Raw genomic sequence first — 21736 nt, 5'->3', positions numbered from 1 at the left:
TCCGTCTCTATATCAATACCATATTGTTTTGACTACTGCAGCTTTGTAGCAAATTTTGAAATCAGAAGGTATGAGAACTCTAACTTTCTTCTTCTTCAAATTGTTCTGGTTATTTGAGATCCCTTTGAGATTCCATGTGAATATTAGAGTGAGCTGGGCAATCTGCTTTACTGAGTCTATTGCAAATGTTAGTCTCATCTGGAAACACTCTTACAGAAACACCTAGAAATAATTTGGGCAGCCAGTGGCCGGTCATGTTGACACATAAAATCAACCATCTCAGTAGAATTCACCAGTGACACTATCTAGTCTGGGGATTTTCTTTGTTGGATTTTTTTTTTCTTAAGTGGGCTTTATGCCCAGTGCACAGCCCAACACAAAGTGCAACATGGGGCTCAAACTCACAACTGTGAGATCAAGACCTGAGCCAAGATCATGAGTCAGACACTTAACTGACTGAGCCACCCAGGCACCCCAACTTTGTTGGAATATTTATTTTAAAGATATATTTACTTATTTATTTTTGAGAGAGAGAGAGAGAGACAGAGAGAGAGAGAGAGAGAGAGAGAGAGAGAGAGAGAGTGTGTGTACATAAGAGGGAAAGAGGCAGAGAAAGAGAGAGACAGAGAATCCCAGGCAGGCTCCACACTGTCAGCCTAGAGCCTGATGTGAGGTCGGAACCCACGAACTGTGAGATCATGACCTGAGCTGAAGCCAGATGCTTAATCAACTGAGCCACCCAGGTACCCCTCTGATACAATCTTTATAATTTCCTTTCTTCTTCTAATTGTGGGTTTATTCGGTATCTTGTAGATAGTTTACTGATGGATACTGATTTTCTTATTCAATCTGTCAATCTTTTTCTTTTACTGGAAAAGTTTAATATATTTCTATTTGTTATTACTGATATAGAATGATAGTTTCTTCTATTTAGCTATTTGTTCTGTGTATTACATGTTTTTAGTTCCTCAATTCCTCCATTACTGCCCTTTATTGGTATTTAGTTGATTTTTTATAGTGTACTATTTTGATTCCCATCATTCCTTTTCTGTGGATTCTTTCTTTTATGTATTTGCCTTTTAAATCATATAGGGAAAAGAGAGGTTATAAGCCAAACCAAAAGTACAAAGTGTTGTACTTTTATATTTACCTATGAAGGTACCTTTACAAGTCTTCGTTAATTTTTTCTTAGGTCTTGGAGTTACCGTCTAGCATCTTTTCATTTCAGACCAAAGGACTCCCTTTAGCATTTTTCATTGGGTAGGTGTACTGGTAATAAGCTCCCTCAGCTTTTGTTTATCTGAAAATGTCTTAATTTATCCATAATTCTTTTTTTTTTTCCACATGACACAAGTACTCTTATTTTCTAAACCATTTAACAAGCCATAAAACCAGTCTTAGCTCTCAAGCCATAAAAAACAGACAATGGGTGGTAGTGGGTAGTTGCTGACTCCTACTTTATTTAAAAAATTTTTTAAAGGTTTTGGGGCCACCAGCTGGGTGGCTCAGCTGGTTAAGTGTCTGACTCTCAATTTCAGCTCAGGTCATGATCCATGGTTCATGGGTTCGAGCCCTGTGTTGGGCTCTGTGCTGACAGTGCAGAGCCTGCTTGGGATTCTGTCTCTCCCCTTCTCTCCCTCTTTTTCTCTTGCATGCATGCACGTTCAAAATAAATAAACTTAAAAAAATCTCTCTCTGCTCCTTCCCTGCTCATACACACTGTCTCAGAATAAATAAATAAACTGTATTTTATTTTTTAAAAATGTTTGAGAGAGAGCATGAGTGGGGTAGGGGCAGAGAGAGAGGGGGACAGAGGATCCAAAGAGGGCTCTGTGCTGACAGCAGAGAACCTGATGTGGGGCTAGAACCCACAGACTATGAGATCATGGCCTGAGCTGCCAAGTTGGACACTTATTTATTTGGAGCGTCTGGGTGGCTCAGTTGGTTGAGGTCATGATCTTGCGGTTCATGGGTTCAAGCCCTGCATCGGGCTCTGTGCTGACAGCTCAGAGCCTGGAGCCTCCTTCAGATTCTGTGTCTCCCTCTCTCTCTGCTCCTCCCCTGCTCATGCTCTGTCTTTCCTCTCTCAAACATAAATAAACATTAAAAAAAAAAAAAAAGAGTTGCATGCTCTAAAAAGAAAAAAAAAGTTTAATTTGTAATATACAATGTGAATTGATTATCAATTGGAAACAACACAATTTATTTCTATTAGGACTCTTTCAGAAATGAAACCTTGTCCTACAACCGAGTCAGTGATTTTCTAATTGATAAAGAAATAATACTTGTTTGTTGAAATGTAAGAAAAATACACAGAGCAAAATAACTCAAGGAAAGTATTTTTTAAACTTTTTAAAAGTTGCATAAAAAGGTAATATATTTAACACAATAAAGACCAAATAAAATGGAACTTCATTCAAGAAAATGGAAATAATGGGGTGCCTAGGTGTCTCAGTTTGTTAAGTGTCCAACTTTGGCTCAGGTCATCATCTCATAGTCCATGGGTTTGAGCCCCATGTCAAGCTCTGTGCTGACAGCTCAGAACCTGGAGCCTGCTTCGGATTCTGTGTTTCCCTCTCTCTCTGCCCCTGCCCTGCTCATGCTCTGTCTCTCCCTCTCTCTCTCCCTCAAAAATAAGCATTAAAAAATTTTTTTAAATGGAAATAATACATGAATGTTCGTTAATATTTGTTCATGAATGTAATATGTTTATCAGATTCTAATTCTAGGGATAAAATCAAATCCCAACACATTTAAGTAAACATGAAATCAGAATAATTACTTACTGTATAAGAGAAGCTCTTTCAAAGTATTGAATGGCTTTTTCACAAAACTGGGTGTCAATGTAATAAGCTCCAAGCCACTCAATAACTTCAATGTTAGAGGGGAAATACCTATATGACTAGAAAAATATGGACATGACAATACAACATCAGTGGCAATGTAGAATTTATACCTCAACATTTTACCTATTGAAAGGATTTCTTTAACCAATATGAAATTTCTTAACAAAAAAGCATGAGCTGTCATAAGGTCATAAGCACTTTATGTTTTGAAACTACAAGATTTAGAACACTTAATGTTTGTTTGATATACATTTTTAAATTACCTATAAATAGCTTTTCGATGTACTGATAGCTGATCTGAATCAAATTAAATAAGTAATAGAATTTTAAAAAGGATCAAAATCATGCTTCAAGGGAAAAATGAATGTGATTTTAATTTAATTTTGCATTAAAATTATTAAAAAATTTTATATTCCACAAATGATTTATTTTATTTTAAATCATCATTCATTTAAAAACCAGTAAGCATTTCTAAATTTTAAAAACTAAACGGTCTGCTGACTGTTGTTTTCTTTTCTGCTGAATGCTTTATAACCATATATAAAAGGCTAAAAAGTAAAAGGAAAATAAAATTATACTTACCTCATAGTAGTACTGAAATGCTTGGGATTTATCTCCTTCACTATCATATAATTCTCCTAGTTTAGACAGAGCTCTAGAATCAGTTGGAACAACACTGATCAGTTGCATTAACCATTCAATAGCTTGATTGGGATCTTCCATTAATTCATATCTTGGAAAGTTTTAGTTAAGGATAACACAATTTTTCTAAATTCATTAATAAATAAACAAACCTAAATACAACATTACAATGAAAATATTTCTTAGCCTATAGTAATGTGCTATTGAAAACTGTTTATTCTGAATTTCTTCAGGGATGGTGATGAAAATGGGGCACTGTAAATAACACTCATGCTCCATATATACCTTGCTTTTCCTTTTGCTTCATTAGTGTCCACTAAGATCAACTCCCAAATTTCTAGTAGAATTAACAGTTTGCTCTTTTATTCAAAGCACTGTCCAAAATTTGTCCTTAACAGAAATGCCTGAAAGTTGTGTTCAATTATTCTACTTCTCTTAATATGTCGAACATGTTAAGGGAAGAGTTTCCATGTATTTTCCTTTGAGTTTTCCCCAATTAGATTAAAAGCCCAAAATAGGGTATTCTTTTTTTTGTAGCAAGTGCCTAGTAAGTCCTTTGTATACACTTAAATAATTTATTCACAGCAATACTTATTGACTACTATTTATTTTTACATTAAATGTCTCAATGAAATGAACATATTCCAATCTAAAGTTTTATTGAGAAAGAAGCTTCTGTTTTTAAGGATGACAAATGTGATACCATAAAAGAAATATAAAAATAAGAAAATGATTGAAACATCCTTAAAATGATCAATTGCTTAACTGAATCCAAGCTGGTCAGAAACTGGGAAGTATCAGATCATGACAGTGGCAATTTCAGACAGATTAAGTGGACAAAACAAAGAGGCTAAAAGGAATAAGCATGAAATCCTCTGCTCTAAAAATAGCTTCTTTATTAAAAAATGTTTTATGCTCTCTAACAAAAGTAGAGTACATAGTACTTAAAATTATTAATGGTATACCTCATAACATACTTTTCCCTAACATCTGTATTGTATCAAGAGGGGTGCCTGGGTGGTTCGGTCAGTTGATTGTATCTGACTTTAACTCCAGTCATGATCTCACCATTCGTGAGTTCAAGCCCCACATCGGGCTTGCTTCTGTCAGCGTGTGGCCTGCTTTGAATCTTCTGTCCCCATCTCTCTCTTCCCCTTCCCTGCTCATGCTCTCTCTCTCTCAAAAAATAAATAAACACTTAAAAAAAAAGAAACAAACTTGTATCAAGATAATGGTAACTTAAAAACCTACATAAGATTTTAACTCTTCCCAAATGTTGTTTTGAAAGATTATTTTTAAAATAAGGAGAGAAATTAAAATGTTTTTCAAATAGTTTCAAAGGCATTAAAAACGTTAACAAATTTCTGCTTTTCTAACCAAAGGCAGGAGGGAAAAAAGAAAACAAACAAACTAAAGAGAGCCAGGAGTTGTAGAAGAAACTGACAAGGGAGGAATGTTTTCCTTTTCCACATTCCCCAGAGTTCTAAACATAATACTGTGACTGTGGCACAGCACACAGTCAATAAGTGACTACTGAATGAACGGAGTGAGTGAATTCATATAAACTACTGGCTAATTTTGTAGGGTAAAGGCCTTTGGAGAGTTATACTCATTAAGCCTATATGTCAGCTAAAATAATGAAGATAAATTAACCGAACTCAATCAGCAGTACTAATCAGTAATAAATATTTTCCTTTTAAACAGTAAGTTACTGCTTCAAAAATACCCTACAAGACTCAGAGTTAATACAATCTAACCTACAGTCAATGAATAGCTTATGTGTACTAAACATCTGTACTCAATTACTATTTCAATTATTTTCCCCCCAAATTAAGAAATAATAGTGTTAACCTTTTAATGATTTCTTTTATAATGCAAATGATCTTTTAAAACAGGATCAACCAAAAAACACACTCTTAACTATTGACAACAAACTGAGGGTTACCAGAGAGAAGATGGGGGTGGGGAGATGGGTAAAACAGGTGATAGGTATTAGAGTATACTCATCACGATGAGCACTGAGTAATGTATAGAGTTGTTGAATCACTATATTGTACACCTGAAACTAAGATAACACTAGAGTAATTATATTGTATTGTATTATATTATATTATATTATATTATATTATATTATATATAATAGAATTAAAAATTAAAAAGATACACATTTTATAAAAATGTAAAATATTGGAATTAAAATTAAAAAATAAAGCTGTATCACTCAAATAATATTTTTATCACATATTAATGTGATAGGATTTAAAATATTATCCTCATCAATTACCTCATTGGCTAAGGTTATTTAACGACTGGTACTCAATCACCAATTGAATGAATTAACAACTGTCCTCAAGTTTTTCACATAAGATACACATTTGCTATCTGGTAAAGAACTTGGGCACTGTTTCTTAGGATTGCATGAAGTTTCAGGAAACAGTCCAAAGCTTCATCAAGCCGGTTTAGCCTCTTATAGGTAAGGCCTTAAAAAGAAGAAAAAGAAAAGCTGTAAGCATTATTACTGGTAAGTAATTTTCTCAAAGTCACAGGATAAATTTTTAAATATATGTAAATATTCATCCAGAAGAGAGAGATGATGGGAATTTTTTTCAAAAAGAAAAAAGGCAGGGGAGGGGCTTTTCCACTATTGTTGGGCAGATACCAAAACATGCTAGAGCACTATCGTGATTTTAAAGTGCGGCAGGGAAACAGGAGTAGACAGACTAGCAGCATGCACAGTTCAGAAACTGACTCAGTTACAGAATTAATGGGGATTGAAACTTAACGGGGACTAAGGGACTAGTAAGAAATGGAGCCAGGACAACCGACTACACGTGAATTAAAACATGTAGATTCCTATTTTGAATGTATTCCTGTTTTGAATACACCCAAAACTTACTTTAAAACTAAATAGAAGAAAAAAAAATGGTTAGAGAGGGAGGGAGCCAAAACATAAGAGACTCCTAAAAACTGAGAACAAACTGAGGGTTGATGGGGGGTGGGTGATGGGCATGGAGGAGGGCACCTGTTGGGATGAGCATTGGGTGTTGTACGGAAACCAATTTGACAATAAATTTATAATAAAAAAAAAACTAAATAGAAAAAAACAAAGATGTAAACGTATGAAAAGAAAATATAGGAAAATGATTTTATAATCTTGGGGTAGGGAAGGGCTTTGTAAAGCAATAAATAAATGAAGCCACAAACTTTCCAAAAGCCAAATTTGACTCTATAAAATTAGAAAACCTGTTTGACAAAACAAATGACCAATTAAAAGCTAAGCAACAGACTAGGAAAAGTACTTAAAACTTATAAAGAGAATAAATAAATAAATATCTAGGCAAGAAATCTCCTGCATTAAGGCCTCTGCTATTCACTTCCCTCTGCTCTTTCCCCGATTCCCGAACGGTCCCACCCTCCCTTGCTCCAACATGACTTTAAACTCTCCTTGACTCCATCTAAAATGGCTAATTCCTCCCAACCCAGCCAGGTCTTCCTTTTGCATCTGGCAGGAGATTAAAGACTCCTCTCTGGGAGGAAGGATCCAATTGGATCAATTGACTAGCGGGCAGTTCCCCAACTACGCAGATCAGGCAGATGGCCCCGTGGCAGCGTGCCAGCACATCAGTCTCCCTTGTGGCCTCAGAGATCCCGCTCAGCTTTAGCTGCAAACTCCTAAATGTGAGAAGACAGGCCAGGTTCATCAGACATCTGCGGAAAGTTTACGACACGAAACATAGAAGGTAAAACAAACAAGCAAGCCAGAAACAGAAAAACACAGCTATGCAGGGAGAAGAAAATCTCAAAAGAAACTTCATTAATAACCCAAGAGATAAGAAGCAGTATTGTATCAACATGTGTTTGTCGCACTGCAAACTCAAGAACAGGAAGGAATGACACCCATTTCAGGGGACCCTGAAAGGCAAGGAAGGGAATAAGATGTGCCTTCAGGTCTTAAAACGTTTCGTTCGCTAAAAACCGAACCTGATGTAAATATGACAAAATGTTGAAGTGTGTTAAATATAGTTGGTAAGGGACATGGGTATTTTTCTGTCCAATTTTTGTGTTTGAAACTGCTCATAAAGAAAATGTGTTCGTTTGTTTGTTTTCCCACCTATCAGTTTGGCAAAAGCTGAATATTCAGTATTCGCAGGAATTTGGGAAGTCAGTCAGTCTCCTCCACTAATGAACTGGAGCTCTGTAAGTCAATTTAAAATAAGAAAAGAAAAAAAATTGTAAAGGAGAAAGACAAAGCAATTCTGCCTATTTTACTTACCAATATTATAAAGTGCTTCAGTACAAGAAGAATCATTTCTTAGAGCCTCTTTATAGAATTCAGCTGCCTTCTCATAATCACCGTTTGCAAAAACTGTATTCCCTTTGTTAGTCAGAGCTGAGGGATTATATCTATCAGAGTTCACAGCTAAATCTGCATAGCTACTGGCTTGTGCAAATTCATTTTCCTAAACAAAGTACAAAACACACACAAATTATTCGGGGTTCGTCAAATATCTCTACTGACTGTTCTGGGCTACAGACATGATAAACAGATTTTCTGAGATTACAAATATGATAAACAGAAATATTTTATATATCTTGATCTTGATAGACTTATTCTACAAGATTTTTAATCATCGTGTTCTTTCAACTACCCAAGTTTCTAATGACTGACTTCACAGTCTCGTGGTTTGAATAACAACACTACATGTAAGTGGCTCCATTTTATTAATGGTTTTTTTGTCTATTTGTTTTTAGCTTTAGAGAGAGAGTGAGTACAGGATGAGGAGGGGGCAGGAGGCAGAGCATCTTAAGCAGGCTCCACCCTCAGGGCAGAGCCCAATGCAGGGCTCGATTCCACCACTCCGGGATCATGACCTGAATCAAAATCAAGAGTCAGGCGGTCAACAGACTGGGCCACCCAGCCGCCCCTAAGTGGCTCCATTCTGAACACCCGGATTTCACGTCACAGCCGCAGTACACCTGAAGCCCTGAGCTGGCTACAAAGGCACCACTAGCTTTCCCGTCCTTCCATCCAATTGGTCGCGTCACCTACTAGGTCTGGCGTTTCTAGCAAGTCTCTAGTTCTGTCTCTTCCGCCAAAGGACCTTAACATCACTCACTTAAGCGACATAGACCTCTCAACCCTTAAATAGTGAAGCATCTGTGCCGGCTTGCTTAAGCCAGGAACCAGATTTCCCAGAATCCCCTTCCCTGCATGGTTCTTGTCCACAGTCGGCTGAAAGGAACTTGTAGCACATGCGGGACGCAGACACGAAGCAGCAGCTTTTGCTCTCTGAAGGTCTTTTTCTGGTCATCAGTTGCAGGACTGATGCAGAAACGCCTGTGGGTTCCAGCCTGTCCTCACTCATTTTGACTCCACATCTGGTTCTGTCTCCCAACTGTGCTGTCCCTGCTGAGCACAGTGACCCCGATCCCCGCTGGGGCTTGGCTCCGGACCCACGGAGGAGGCAGTTGTGCAGAAGCAACTGCTTCCCAAAGGTCTCTCCAAGAACTCCCCCTTCATGTGGCTGCTGGACACGCTGGGCCACTCACACACTGACTGCTGATCCCTTCTCAGGCCCCTGACCCCCCTTCTGCACCTTCACCCACAGCTCCCCCACCACTGGGTAAATTCTAGCTCCCACATCCCTTCTCCCATGATACTCACAGTGACTGCTTCCCCGAATGAACTTTCAAAACACTGAGATACAATTCACAGGTCAGATAAATGTACATTTTTGAGGCATTTACACATTCAAAAAATTGTACCACCATCACCAGCATCCATTTCTACAACATTTTTATCACCCTCCCCCCAAAATATCCTGTACCCATTAGCAGTCACTCCCCATTCTCCCACCTGCTCTGGCCCCTGACAGCCACTAATCTGGTTTCCACCTCCATGGATTTGTTTATTCTGGACATTTCATAATAAACACAACCGTATAACATGCGGCTTTTTTGTTTGGCTTCTTTGCTTAGCAGAATGTTTTCAAGGTCCATCCATGTTGTACTATGCATCAGTATTTCATTCCTGTTCATCGCTGAATAATACCCCATTGTATGGATAGGCCACATTTTGTTTATCCATTCACTGTTGATGGACACCTGGATTGTGCCCTCCCACTTTCGTTTATTATGAATAATGCTGTTATGAATATTCATGTATTTGTGTGGACTCTGAACTTTGATATAAAAATTGATACTTAGGGGCGCCTGGGTGGCTCAGTCAGTTAAGCGTCCAACTTCGGCTCAGGTCACGATCTCGCGGTATGTGAGTTTGAGCCCCGCATCGGGCTCTGTGCTGACTGCTCAGAGCCTGGAGCCCGTTTCAGATTCTGTGTCTCCCTCTCTCTCTGACCCTCCCCCGTTCATGCTCTGTCTCTCTCTGTCTCAAAAATAAATAAATGTTAAAAAAAAAAATTGATGCTTAAAAGTGGGGTGCTACTGTCATAAAAAACTCAAAACATAAAAAACCTTGTCTTTTGGACTAGGCAGCAGGCAAAATCTGGAAAGCACTAGAGCCATAGTAGTGGAGGATGGAGAAGGAGTAAGGAATTGTTATCAGAGGCTAGATAAAGGGCAAGTCATGTTTTGCAGTCATAAAACTGGGAAAACTGCCATCTACACTGACTTGGAAGACAGAACGTGTACTTAGTAAATATGTGTGTGTGGCCAAGGAGATTTCTGAGCAGGAGGTTAAAAGTGCCAATTAATTTACTTTAATTGGGTCTGATAAGGTACAGTGAGAGAGGAGCTTAAGATAAAACTTCAGATTTTCCAACTAGAGTTTGGCAGAAATATAGAAAAACAAGGACGTGTTGGGCCAGAAAATAAAATTATTTCATGTCTCTAGTTTCTCTGGGCAGCAAGTCTCAGAGTAAGAACTGGTTGCAGGGCAGAGATCAGATCAAGGGTGTGGCTGTAATGCCCTTTGGAAACATCTCAGGAAGATTTAAGGTAGTGCCTGGCAAAGGAGGCACTCCTCTTTAAGGTAGAAAAAAGCTTCCAAATATCTTTGGGGCTCTGTGCCACAGCAGCCTCATGCACCTAAGTGGAAAGGGGTCTGTCTGCCTTGAAAACCACTGTGGATGTAGCTCTTGGGGCATGTGGGCACCCCAAATGAGATTTATAGGAAACCTGCCAAGTCTTTAAGGGAGTTGTACCAGTTTAAGCATTGCCAGCTTGGATTAAAGGGACAGACTGTCCAAAATGAAAGACAGCCTCCGGGTCCCCAATTTTTCTGGGCAGAAAGCAGGCTAAGAAAGTTAATCAGCTGCAAATACAGGTTATTTTTTCTGTAAAAGGAAGTGTTCCCAGAATGCAGAGCCAAGAGCCACAAGAGACCAAAGGATTAGGGCACCACTCCCAGGGATCAGAGCTGAGCCCTACCTAAGGAACGTCCCCTTCCTCACTTTCGGGGGCGTGGACCACATGTGCTTAGCTAGATGTCTGACCCACTAAGGACTAATGGGTGTGAGGTGCCTCCATCTCACCCCTTTGGAACGAGAGTATCTATTACAGTGACCCTACTCTTATCTCATCGGAGGATGTGAAGTGTATGGGAGACACGGTGTGTTTTCCTGTTCGCAGACCTTTGGGTCAAGAGGACCTGCACCTGAGAAAGCCTACCTCTATCTAGACCCCAAGCAGACGATGGCTCTTGGGCCTGATGCTGTGACAGGTGAGACTATGAGAGTCCCTGGAGGGCTGAGTACATTTTGCATATGGAAAGGATACCCTGAATGCAGGCAGTGACAGATCATTAAAATAGTGGCCCCAAAGGATCACACCTCCCAGTATTCAGGCCCTTGAATGGTTCTCTCCCGTGTTGGTTTTGCCCAGTAAGATAACAACAAATTCAACGCACACAGGAGCCTGGTAACCACCTGAGTGCACTGGGGTCTCCTCTCGTGGACCCTGCCCCACGTAAGAAGGCTGGGCTCTCCCCTGCTGGAGGAGGAGGTGGAGGAACGAGATGCTGGTCAACGGCTCAGCTAAGTCTCACATGTGAGGGAAGCATTTGGACCATGCTGCCTCAGTCAAACTTCAGATGATGGCAGCAGGATGTGTGACCCCGGGCCAGATCAGCAGAAGGACCACCCAAGTGAGCCCAGCCTGTTCAGGTAGAATGTGAGGAAATACACAGTTATTTTAGCCACTACATTTTGGGGCAGCTTATTCCAGAGCAACAGAAACTGATACAACCACATACTAGGTACCAATAATATATGTTCAATATATATCATATACCAGGCCCATTACGTTGCCTCAAAATAACCATTTTCCCAAGAACTACGTGCAACAAACTATTGATCAGATACTCTGATAGCTCTGCTCAGTCGCCTAAATCTAGCTATTTTTCTTTCTTTTTAAAAAATCTTCTTGGTCTCCTCCCACACATTCATCAAACTTGGTCAAGATCCGGTCGCTAATTAAACCATTTGCACGAAATTTACAAGTGATCTTCTAAATTCCAATGTAATGACTGTAATGGAGACCATGCTTCAGCCCCCAGACCTGTCCTTCAGAAGTGCTGGGAATGCTGCTGGCCACGGCCTCAGCTGTCAGCCCACTCTGTGAATTACTCCAGCCCCATGAGAAAGAGGTGCCTTGCCCAAAGCTGCACCCCCTTCCTGGTGAGCAGGCTGACTCCAGTGACTGGGTGATGCGGAGGCACAAAGGCCCCGGCCCCCTCACCGCAGTGGGGGACAGGGCTGCACAGCCATCCCAAGTCAGGGGGTCCCGCAGAGTTGGCTAAGGACTGTGCTGACTGCATCACAGCCCAATTTCCCCCTCCTCCACTCTGTGACGCTTCCAACCCTCCTCACTGACGTACTGATCCAAAGAGATCTGCCCCGGAAACTGCATCCTGGCTAATGTCCAGCTCGGAGTTTGCTGTCTCACCAGCAAAAGTGCCTCTCCTAGCCTTCGTTCTCATGGACTACCTCTCTGATTTCAATGTTATATACTTCCTCTTTGTGCCTTCCTTTTTTCCTTTACTTCAAAGGCATCATACCTTTCCCATCTTCTTGATCTGATTCTTATTTTTGCCTCTTTAATGTACGTGAATCCCAAAGTCAGTTCTCAGTTCTGTGCTACACTCTCGCCCCTGGAGATACCCTCTGTCGTCTTAGTTCAGGCTGCTATAGCAAATACCACAGACAGGCTTAAACAGCAAGCGTTTATTTCTCATAGTTCTGGAGGCTGGGAGATCCCAGATCAAGATGCTGGCCAATGTGGTGTCTGCTGAGAGCCACTTCTTGGTTTGCAGGAGGACACCTTGCTGTGTCCTCAGGGGGAGAGGGCTCTGGTTCCTTCTCTTCTAATAAGGGCGCTAATCCCATCAGGGGACCTGCTCTCATGACTTCATCTGACCCTAAGTATCTCTCCAAGTCCCTCCAAATACAGTCACATTTGGGCTTCAACATATAAATTTGGTTGGGGGAGGAGGACACACACCATCAGCCCATAGCATCTATTATCAAAGCTCTGACCTCTACGCAGACAATCATCAAATCATCTCTATCCCTGATTTCCCATCTGAGATCAGTTCCACATGCTTGTTGGCCATTACTATTTAAATATATCACCACTGTAGGGGCTCCTGGGTGGTTCAGTCGGTTGAGCCTCCAACTTCGGCTCAAGTCATGATCTCACGGTTCATGAGTTCAAGCCCCGCGTCGGGCTCTGTGCTGACAGCTCGGAGCCTGGAGCCTGCTTCGGATTCTGTGTCTCCCTCCCCCACTCACACTCCATCTCTCTCTCTCTCTCTCTCTCTCTCAAGAATAAACATAAAAATTTTTTAAATAAATATATATATACATATATCACCACTGCTACAAAAAATCTTAAAAACATATTAGAAAAAAACTCAGCATCTTTCTCCCTAATCTGTAGCCTCCTCTCAACCTGCACCTGGCACCACTCTCTTGCCAGTAGGCTTAAAATACTGCTGTCATTCCTCACCAGTGGTCTTGATCTCTTTTCCATCACAACAGAGTAGGGGTAAAATTTCCACCATTAACAGTAGTTCAGCACGGCAGTGATTCTCAGTGGCGCACCGACCAGAAGTTCCAAGAGGAACTGAGAACGTGGTTTAACTAAATATAGTGATCCTTATGTTCACATCCTCTCCCACCTTTCCTGTCTCTGTGCTTTTGTTCATCCCTTTAGTCTCCCCAAAATTAAAATGTTTTGTGCCTTCTCTGAATTTCTGAAACACTTATTATCTCTACTTTCAACCAACCTTCCTTTGTTCCGTCTGAGTCCACCCGCATGCCTCCTTTGTTCCAAATTAAGAAGCTCCCTTTTAGTGAGCTTTTAGACTTTTGGTATTCCCCACGATTGGGATCCGGCCGATGCTCAAAGTAGGCTTCTTATAGATGACACCGTACCTTACGTAAATCATGTAACCTGAGCCATCACTTTCTTTACTACTAACATGGTGCTGAAACCGATCTCTAGCCCACCTCGCAGATCTGCACTGTGTAATTTTCTGAGTGATGTTTACCCACCATAATTTTTCTCCTTCCCTTCTTCTTCTGAGATGGTCCTCTCACTCATATCCATAAACTCAACCCCTGGCCCAGAACTTGTCGTGATCAGACCTCTAGGCACCCCATTCTACTAACATTCTCTACCAGTCTTCTTTGGAGCTTCTCTCTAGCCGTGCTCTTCGGGGAGAAATTTAGCAACATAAAAACACCACATCATCCACTCTTAGTTGTAAAAGCACCGGAACTTACCAAATAATACAGAAATGAGAGGTTGGTTGCAGCTGCACTTTTCACTCTACTGTCCTTTTTTTCAAACATTTTTAAGGTCTCCACAGCCTAGAAATGAAATATATGGACGTTACGATCATTGTAATAGGACGGTATCCGGGCTTAAGGCTGCTGTAAAGACCATTGTGTCTTGAGTGTCACACCAGGGGAGGACACAAAGGGAAGGGACTGATATGGTCAAGAAAACAGACGACAGAATGAGAATTTCATCTGAGAATCGGCATTTATAAAAAAGGACACAGCAAAACTAAAAGTGCAATAACTGAAATGAAGAACTTAACCGAGAGGTTTCACAGTAGGGTAGGTACAGCCAGAGTGTAGTCAATATTGCGCCTTGTGAGTCTTATGACACGGTTTAGTGTCTATCCTGCATAATGGGGTGTAAGTGAGGTTTTTACCTAAAGGACACAATCAAATTTACTCTTTGCAAATCAGAATTTCTGCTTTTGGCTATCAGAGATCAGCCTACAGAAGACCATTCTACAGAGAACAATTAGAAAATTTATATTAAAATACTAAAAATATCTTTGGAAGGCACTACAGCACTACTGAGACAACCAGGATCTGAAGGTCAAGATCCCAGAAAATGTTCAGACTAAATAAGCAAAGGAAAAGAAGAGATGAAAAAAAGGTCTCAGATGAAAAAAAGAGACATATGGGAACATAGCAAAAAGGTCTAAGACAAACATAACTGGAACTCCAGAAAGGAAAGAAAGACTAATGGTCGAGAATTTTTCCAAAACTGATGACAGAAACTAATTCTGGGACTACGACAAAAAATTATCTCAAGTAGTTCCAAATATAATTATACTTTCAAGCCATGAGAAATGAAAGTACATTTTTAACCACTTGGCAGGTCTGAGACCATCCTAACCAAACAGGATATTTGGAATGGTCAGACACCTTAGATGAGAAGTGAGTACTCAATCTAGAAATGCCTGAGAAATAACAGGAAAAAAAGCAGGTAAAGGCAATGGGTTTTCCTTCCTTCCTTCAAGATACATATACTGAACAGAAAATGCATGGCTTTGGGCACTTTCTGCTCTTGGAGAGAGTGGAGTCCAACCAAAAACGCTGCTTTAGTTTTTACGATGCTCACAAGCTGCTGCTGGTGAAAATATCTTGACAAATCTGTGTGCTGTGAAAGTGTCTGACCCCAAACGAAGCCTCGAGTATAGCACCATTTAGTGTGCTGACTCAATTTTTTTAAGGATACATTCTACATATGTAGGTTCCAATAGAAGTAATTATTCTTTTCAAGTTTTTTTGTTTGTTTGTTTTCTGAGAGAGTGCACGCGCAGGGGAGGGGCAGACGAAAAGGGAGAGGGAGAGCGAGAATCGCAAGCAGGCTCCATGCCCAGAGCAGAGCCCAATGCAGGGCTCAACCCCATGACCATGATATCATGATCTGAGCCAAAATCAAGAGTCACATGCTCAACCGACTGAGTCACCCAGGTGCCCCTCTTTTCAAAGGTTTTTGATTAAAGAAAATCACTGAAGTTTCTAGGCTAGTAGTTCATAATTCCACAAAGAAGAAAAAAGACCCCAACATCATATGCTCACTTTTGAGATTCTCTTTCTCACTTACTTTCTTGGAAGGATCTTCTGCAGAACTGCCAAGAAGTTCCTAAAACGCACTTCGGAAATTATTGCTACTTATGTTGTTCATCCTATAGGAGTTATCTCATTGACTCTTTATACAACGTCCATGGCTATTAATGTAAAAGTCACTGCTGTTTTGAATCTCTAAGTTTTATAAGATACATTTCACTTTGAGTAAGAATTCTGAGGTTTTAAACTTTAGTTTTAGATTGTGTCAAAATAAATGTATGTGTTAATTTAAAATATAAGGCACATGAATAGGTGTAACTCATGTATCCATTAAATTCTCAAAAGTAAAGTGTAGAGAGAAAATAATCAGTTTTCTGATATTTATGAAATCTGTAAGTAGATTGTCAAAAGCAAGCTAACAACAACAATTAAAAAAAATGGAATGGGGCGCCTGGGTGGCTCAGTCGGTTGGGCATCCGACTTCGGCTCAGGTCATCATCTCGCGGTCCGTGAGTTCGAGCCTCGCGTCACGCTCCGTGCTGACAGCTCAGAGCCCGGAGCCTGTTTCAGATTCTGTCTCCCTCTCTCTCTGACCCTCCCCCGTTCATGCTGTCTCTCCCTGTCTCAAAAATAAATAAACGTTAAAAAAATTTAAAAAAAAATGGAATGCCATATAGTAGTTTAGCTTACATCATTCCTTTTAGAAACAGCTATTCATACTATTAATAAAACTATTAATAAAGTGCCTTAGATGTGGCGTCTGGGTGGCTCAGTTGGTTAAGCATCCAGCTCTTGGTTTTGGCTCTGGTCATGATCTTGTGGTTTTGTGAGTTTAAGCCCTGCATTGGGCTCTGCACTCGCAGCGCATAGCCTGCTTGGGATTCTTTCTCTCGTTTTCTCTCTCCCCCTCTCTCCCTCCCCCACTCACACTATCTCTTTCTCTCTCCCTTTTCTCTCTCCCTTTTCTCTCCCTCCCCCACTCACACTATCTCTTTCTCTCTTAAAATAAAGAAACTTAAAAAAACGTTTTTTAAGTGTCTTAGATTTTAAAATTTTCATCTTTATTAATTTGCAGCTCACTGTTAACAAGACTTTAAGACTACATATAACACCAAGTTATTCTCCCCACAAAAAGGTTACTATGAATTCAAATAATATGTAAAAAATGATGCAGTGCTACTATTTAAAATAACAGAAATATTTTGAACTTTAAAACATTCATTTAAAAACATCTGAGAGAATAAAAACATTTCATATTTAAAATTTCTAAACTATTCTAAAAATGCTATGTAACTATTCTAATAAAAGGAATATTTTCAAGATTTTTTGCTTTGAAATGGGTGGTTTTCAAAACCGTTCTTTTACACGTTCAATGAATGCATAGCCAATATTTGTTTTTAAATTTTTTTTTAAGTAGGCTCCACGACCAATGTGGGGCTTGAACTCATGACCCTGAGATCAAAAGCCACATGCTCTACCAACTGAGCCAGCTAGGCAACCCCCAATATTACTGTTTTTAAAAATAAAATATATTATAGGGATGCCTGGGTGGCTCAATCAGTGGAGCGTGTGACTCTTGATCTCGGGGTTGTGAGTTCGAGTCTCATGTTGGGTGTGGAAATTACATAAAAATAAAAATCTTTAAAAATTCAATTAATCAAAATAAAATATTATAACATCGATTCCTTTACCAGTGAAACTGATAAAAGTGTACCAATAAAATTAAATTTAGCTATAAACAGCAAAACAAATTGTTAATTTGGGTTGTGTTTTCTTTTCTCCCCCCCACAAACAATTAGGAAAATAGATATATTTTCATTTTGGCTTTCTTTCCCGACTGATGCCATCTAAGCTACTGGTTTCTGCATTCCACTGCATCTGTCCACACATGATCACGGGCCTTCAGCCCAAACTACTTCATTTCATCTACCTTTGGCTTTTTATGGATTTTTTCTCTATTACAAAGGTGACTACAAAGCAGAACTACCATCCCAAAGAACCACACTCTGAGATTTCAGCATCTTTACTTAGCTACAGAAGTATAACCTCATATTAGAAGGTATATATTTTTCTCTTTTACTTGAATCGTAAATAAAGTAGTCCTCGTCAAATGGTCATTATGAGTTATGTCAACCCAATCCCTTTTAACCTAACAGTGTTCCTTTCAACTAAGGTTTATTATACCCACCTCATCATACTTACAATATACAAACAAAAGAAACACAAAGTCAAAGCAGCAATGTTGAAAAGAAAGCAGAAATTACATTTTTAAAACATAAGTAAACTAATTAAAATCTTGAAAATGCAAATGGAACACAAAATATTTTAAAGACTACGGAGGGGGGAGCAGCCATTCCATCTTGACCCAAGGCAGCAAGGTAGCAGTGATACCAGCAAGATGTCCTGGAAGACTGTGAAATTGTGCTTAGCAATGGGACCCTTTTATGCCCAAAGCAATGTTCCAGAGTAAACCAAATACACAAAACAGGTCACGGGAAAGCTCTCTGGTGAAGACAGGACGATGGAAGCACCATGCTGCTAGTTGGGCTCTTGGCCTTCCCTGCCTCTAAAAAACCTTACAGGTTTAGAGAACAGTTTGAAAACCTCTAGGGGAAGAGTTGTTCTCTGGACTAGAACATGGTTTAGTAATTTAGGAACCATGCGTTACATGAAAAGTATTTACGCTGGGACGAAGAGGACAAACAGGTCAAAATTAAAGTAATACTATATTAATAGAAATTATGTTAACACAAATAAAAATATTACTCAACTTCAGAATAATCACAGATGACAATATTCTAGAAGCAGTTTCCCAATATTATTGCTTTGACCAATTAACATATAAAACGTCTAAAACTTTAAAAAACTTACTTGGTTAAAGTCCTTTTGTCTCAAGTACGTAATTGCTTTGTTTATTTCCAGATCATTTGCTAGCTCTACATACTGAGAGGCTTTCACAACTTCAACACACCTATGATGTAAAGCATAAAAAAAAGTTACTTTGTTTTGGCATTTTTATGTTGCTGGCAGCTTCCTTAAAACTGACTTTTCAAAAAAATTTTAAAGTGTCCCTAGCACTATCTAAGGCTAAGCACTTGATTTCTTCCGATGCAGGCAGTAAGTTACTAAATTCTTCAGTTCTAAACTGATTTTTTTTTTTTACTCAACTATTGATTTTTTTACCCAACTTTTCATTAGCTTGTTGTCACTTCTAATTATTTATGGTATTTTAAATGATTTATATCCATAGTCTCATTTTTAACTTAACTACTAAAACAATTTTAATTTGTAACAGGTAAAAGTATTTCTATGTATTTTTTCATCTTAAATGCTCCAATGGTGAGAAAAATTCTATAGAATTTGTAGAGTATGTTTAAGTTTTGTGTCCAAACTTGACGATTATAGATCTGTTCCCCAAAGGACACAGAACGTTTGTTTTTAACTATATATCAGGCACTGCATTAATTCCTTCATAAGCATTATCACACTTAATAGTTTTTTTTTAATGCTTAGTTTTCTAGAGAGAGCGAGCGAGAGAGAGAGCGCACACATGCACGTGAGCAGGGGAGGGGCAGAGAGAGAGGGAGAGAGAGTCCCAAGCAGGCTCTGCGCTGTCAGCGTAGAGCCTGACGCAGGGCTCGACCCCATGAACCTCGAGATCATGACCTGAGCCGAAATCAAGAGCCAGATGCTTAACCAACTGAGCCACCCAGGCGCTCCAGCATTATCACATTTAATCCCCACAACAACCCTGAAAGACAGGCATGCTCTCTGTTTTACAGATAGGAAAACGGAAGATCTGAGATCACACAGCTAGCAAACTGTCAAATGAAAATCTGAAACCCAATTTTTATTGACAGCAAAACCCACTTCACCAAGACTTTCTTTCAAATTGAGGTCAACTGAAATCAGTTTAGTGGATCATGACGTTTATTTAAAAAAAGAGAAGAAGAAAATACTAAAGGGCAATACACATAATAAGGGCAACGATTGTTTCATGCAACATGTTTCTGTAAACTATGTAAAATAAATGTCTGAGGTTCTGGTTCAAAAATGTTTCAAAGCCACTGGCCTGGACAAATAATTTGAAAACATTAAAGCAAAAGATCTCTTTCTTCAGGTAGAATCTTTCATTTTATCTTTGACTTATAAAAGAGCACTTCTGCTTGCAGTGGAGAGAGAGGACTTGAAGCCCTGCCTGCCCGGCCCCCCTTTGAATGGCCCTCTGTCCCCAGCCCCACCCCCAACAAAGGAGCCTGGAGACATGGCTAATGAGGGTGTGAGGGCTCCAAGCTAATAATCTGGAAACCACTGACACTTGTTGAATGTCTACTAGATGTCAGACATTATATACCAAATATACAGGGGCTAAAAAAGGATAAACAAAATATGGTTCATGCCCTTACAGGGGATGCAGACCAGTAAATTAAGTTCGTGTAAGAACTACTACAAAGGAACACAAGAATGCAGTGGCAGAGAATCTAAACCAGACTGGGGAAAGGCATTCTAGAGATATCTATACTCAGTTTGAAACTCAACTTTGTATTGCTTACAAGAGACACACCTTAAATTAAGAACACAGAATCATCAAAAGTAAAGTGAAAATAAAAATACCACTTGGGAATGCAAGCTGGTGCAGCCACTCTGGAAAACAGGATGGAGGTTCCTCAAAAAACTAAAAATGGAGTTACCCTACGACCCAGCAACTGCACTACTAGGCATTTATCCAAGGGATACAGGTGTGCTCTTTCGAAGGGACACATGCACCCCATGTTTATAGCAGCACTATCAACAATAGCCAAAGTGTGGAAAGAGACCAAATGTCCATCAAGAGATGAATCGATAAAGGAGATGTGGTATCTATATACAATGGAGTATTACTCGGCAATCAAAAAGAATGAAATCTTGCCATTTGCAACTACATGGATGGAACTGGAGGGTATTATGCTAAGTGAAATTAGTCAGTCAGAGAAAGACAAAAGTCATAGGACTTCACTCATATGAGGACTTTAAGAGACAAAACAGATGAACATAAGGGAAGGGAAACAAAAGTAATATAAAAACAGGGAGGGGGACAAAACAGAAGAGACTCATAAATATGGAGAACAAACTGAGGGTTACTGGAGGGGTTGTAGGAGGGGGATGGGCTAAATGGGTAAGGGGCACTAAGGAATCTACTCCTGAAATCATTGTTGCACTATATGCTAACTAATTTGGATGTAAATTTTAAAAAATTAAAAAAAAAAAAAACAGAAAAAGAAATCCTCTTTGCGGCTTCCTAGGAGAAACAATGAAGATACCTTTGTTGAGACCCTTGGGAATGCTGGTGGAGGGGATTTCAGGATACTAGCAGATGCCTAGGGAGACAGAAATTCCTTCCAGAGATAGGAGAGAATTATGTCATGGAAGATGAGTTTGACCTTGGGATTTCAGCTTGGATAGAAAAAGAGCTTTTTTGAGAATAAACCCCGGGGGGGGGGGGGAGGTTTCTGAATGCCCTCCAGGGCAGCTCTTGAGAACTTGTTCTAAATGTCCTGTAGAGAAGTTTCTAAAGCTAAAAGAGTATGGCTAACTCATCAGAGCCCCAAATAGCTGTATTCATCATGTAAAGTCAATTCAAGATCTTCTAAGAGAAGTAAAGACAAAACAAAACAACTCTTTGGACTTAAAAGACACAAAGCTCAACATGTTAGGAAAACTCTCAAAAAAAAAAATGAAGTTCTGATAATAAAGTTATGAATGACTCTGAAAACAAAAAAAAACAGCACTGATCAATCTACCAGGGATATACCTCTAAATCTTCATGCAACCAATAACATAATTTCAAAATAATATAAAGCAAAGTTAATAATCTAAAAGAAGAAATGTAGAAATCTACAACTGCAGTAAAAAACTTTTAACAGACCCCTCTCA

At 39.5% G+C, this 21736-nt stretch overlaps 1 protein-coding gene across 2 annotated transcripts in view; it reads right to left on the bottom strand.

Annotated features, from left to right (window-relative positions):
* The window catches only part of IFT88 (intraflagellar transport 88), a 132178-nt gene that overhangs the window by 46071 nt on the left and 64371 nt on the right, over nt 1–21736 (bottom strand). For both annotated transcript variants that reach the window (XM_042922561.1, XM_042921783.1), the window contains exons 15-20: nt 18695–18794; nt 14234–14320; nt 7762–7948; nt 5860–5968; nt 3429–3579; nt 2787–2902 (exon numbers count right to left, since the gene is read on the bottom strand). In XM_042922561.1, the coding sequence (XP_042778495.1) occupies nt 2787–2902; nt 3429–3579; nt 5860–5968; nt 7762–7948; nt 14234–14320; nt 18695–18794 (750 nt within the window). The remainder of the gene's footprint in view (nt 1–2786; nt 2903–3428; nt 3580–5859; nt 5969–7761; nt 7949–14233; nt 14321–18694; nt 18795–21736) is intronic.

Source organism: Panthera leo, chromosome A1 (genome assembly GCF_018350215.1).
Source record: "Panthera leo isolate Ple1 chromosome A1, P.leo_Ple1_pat1.1, whole genome shotgun sequence".
In the NCBI taxonomy this organism is placed as follows: Eukaryota; Metazoa; Chordata; class Mammalia; order Carnivora; family Felidae; genus Panthera; species Panthera leo.
The sequence above is the reverse complement of the archived record's forward strand: the minus strand, read 5'-3'. Positions and strand labels throughout refer to the sequence as shown.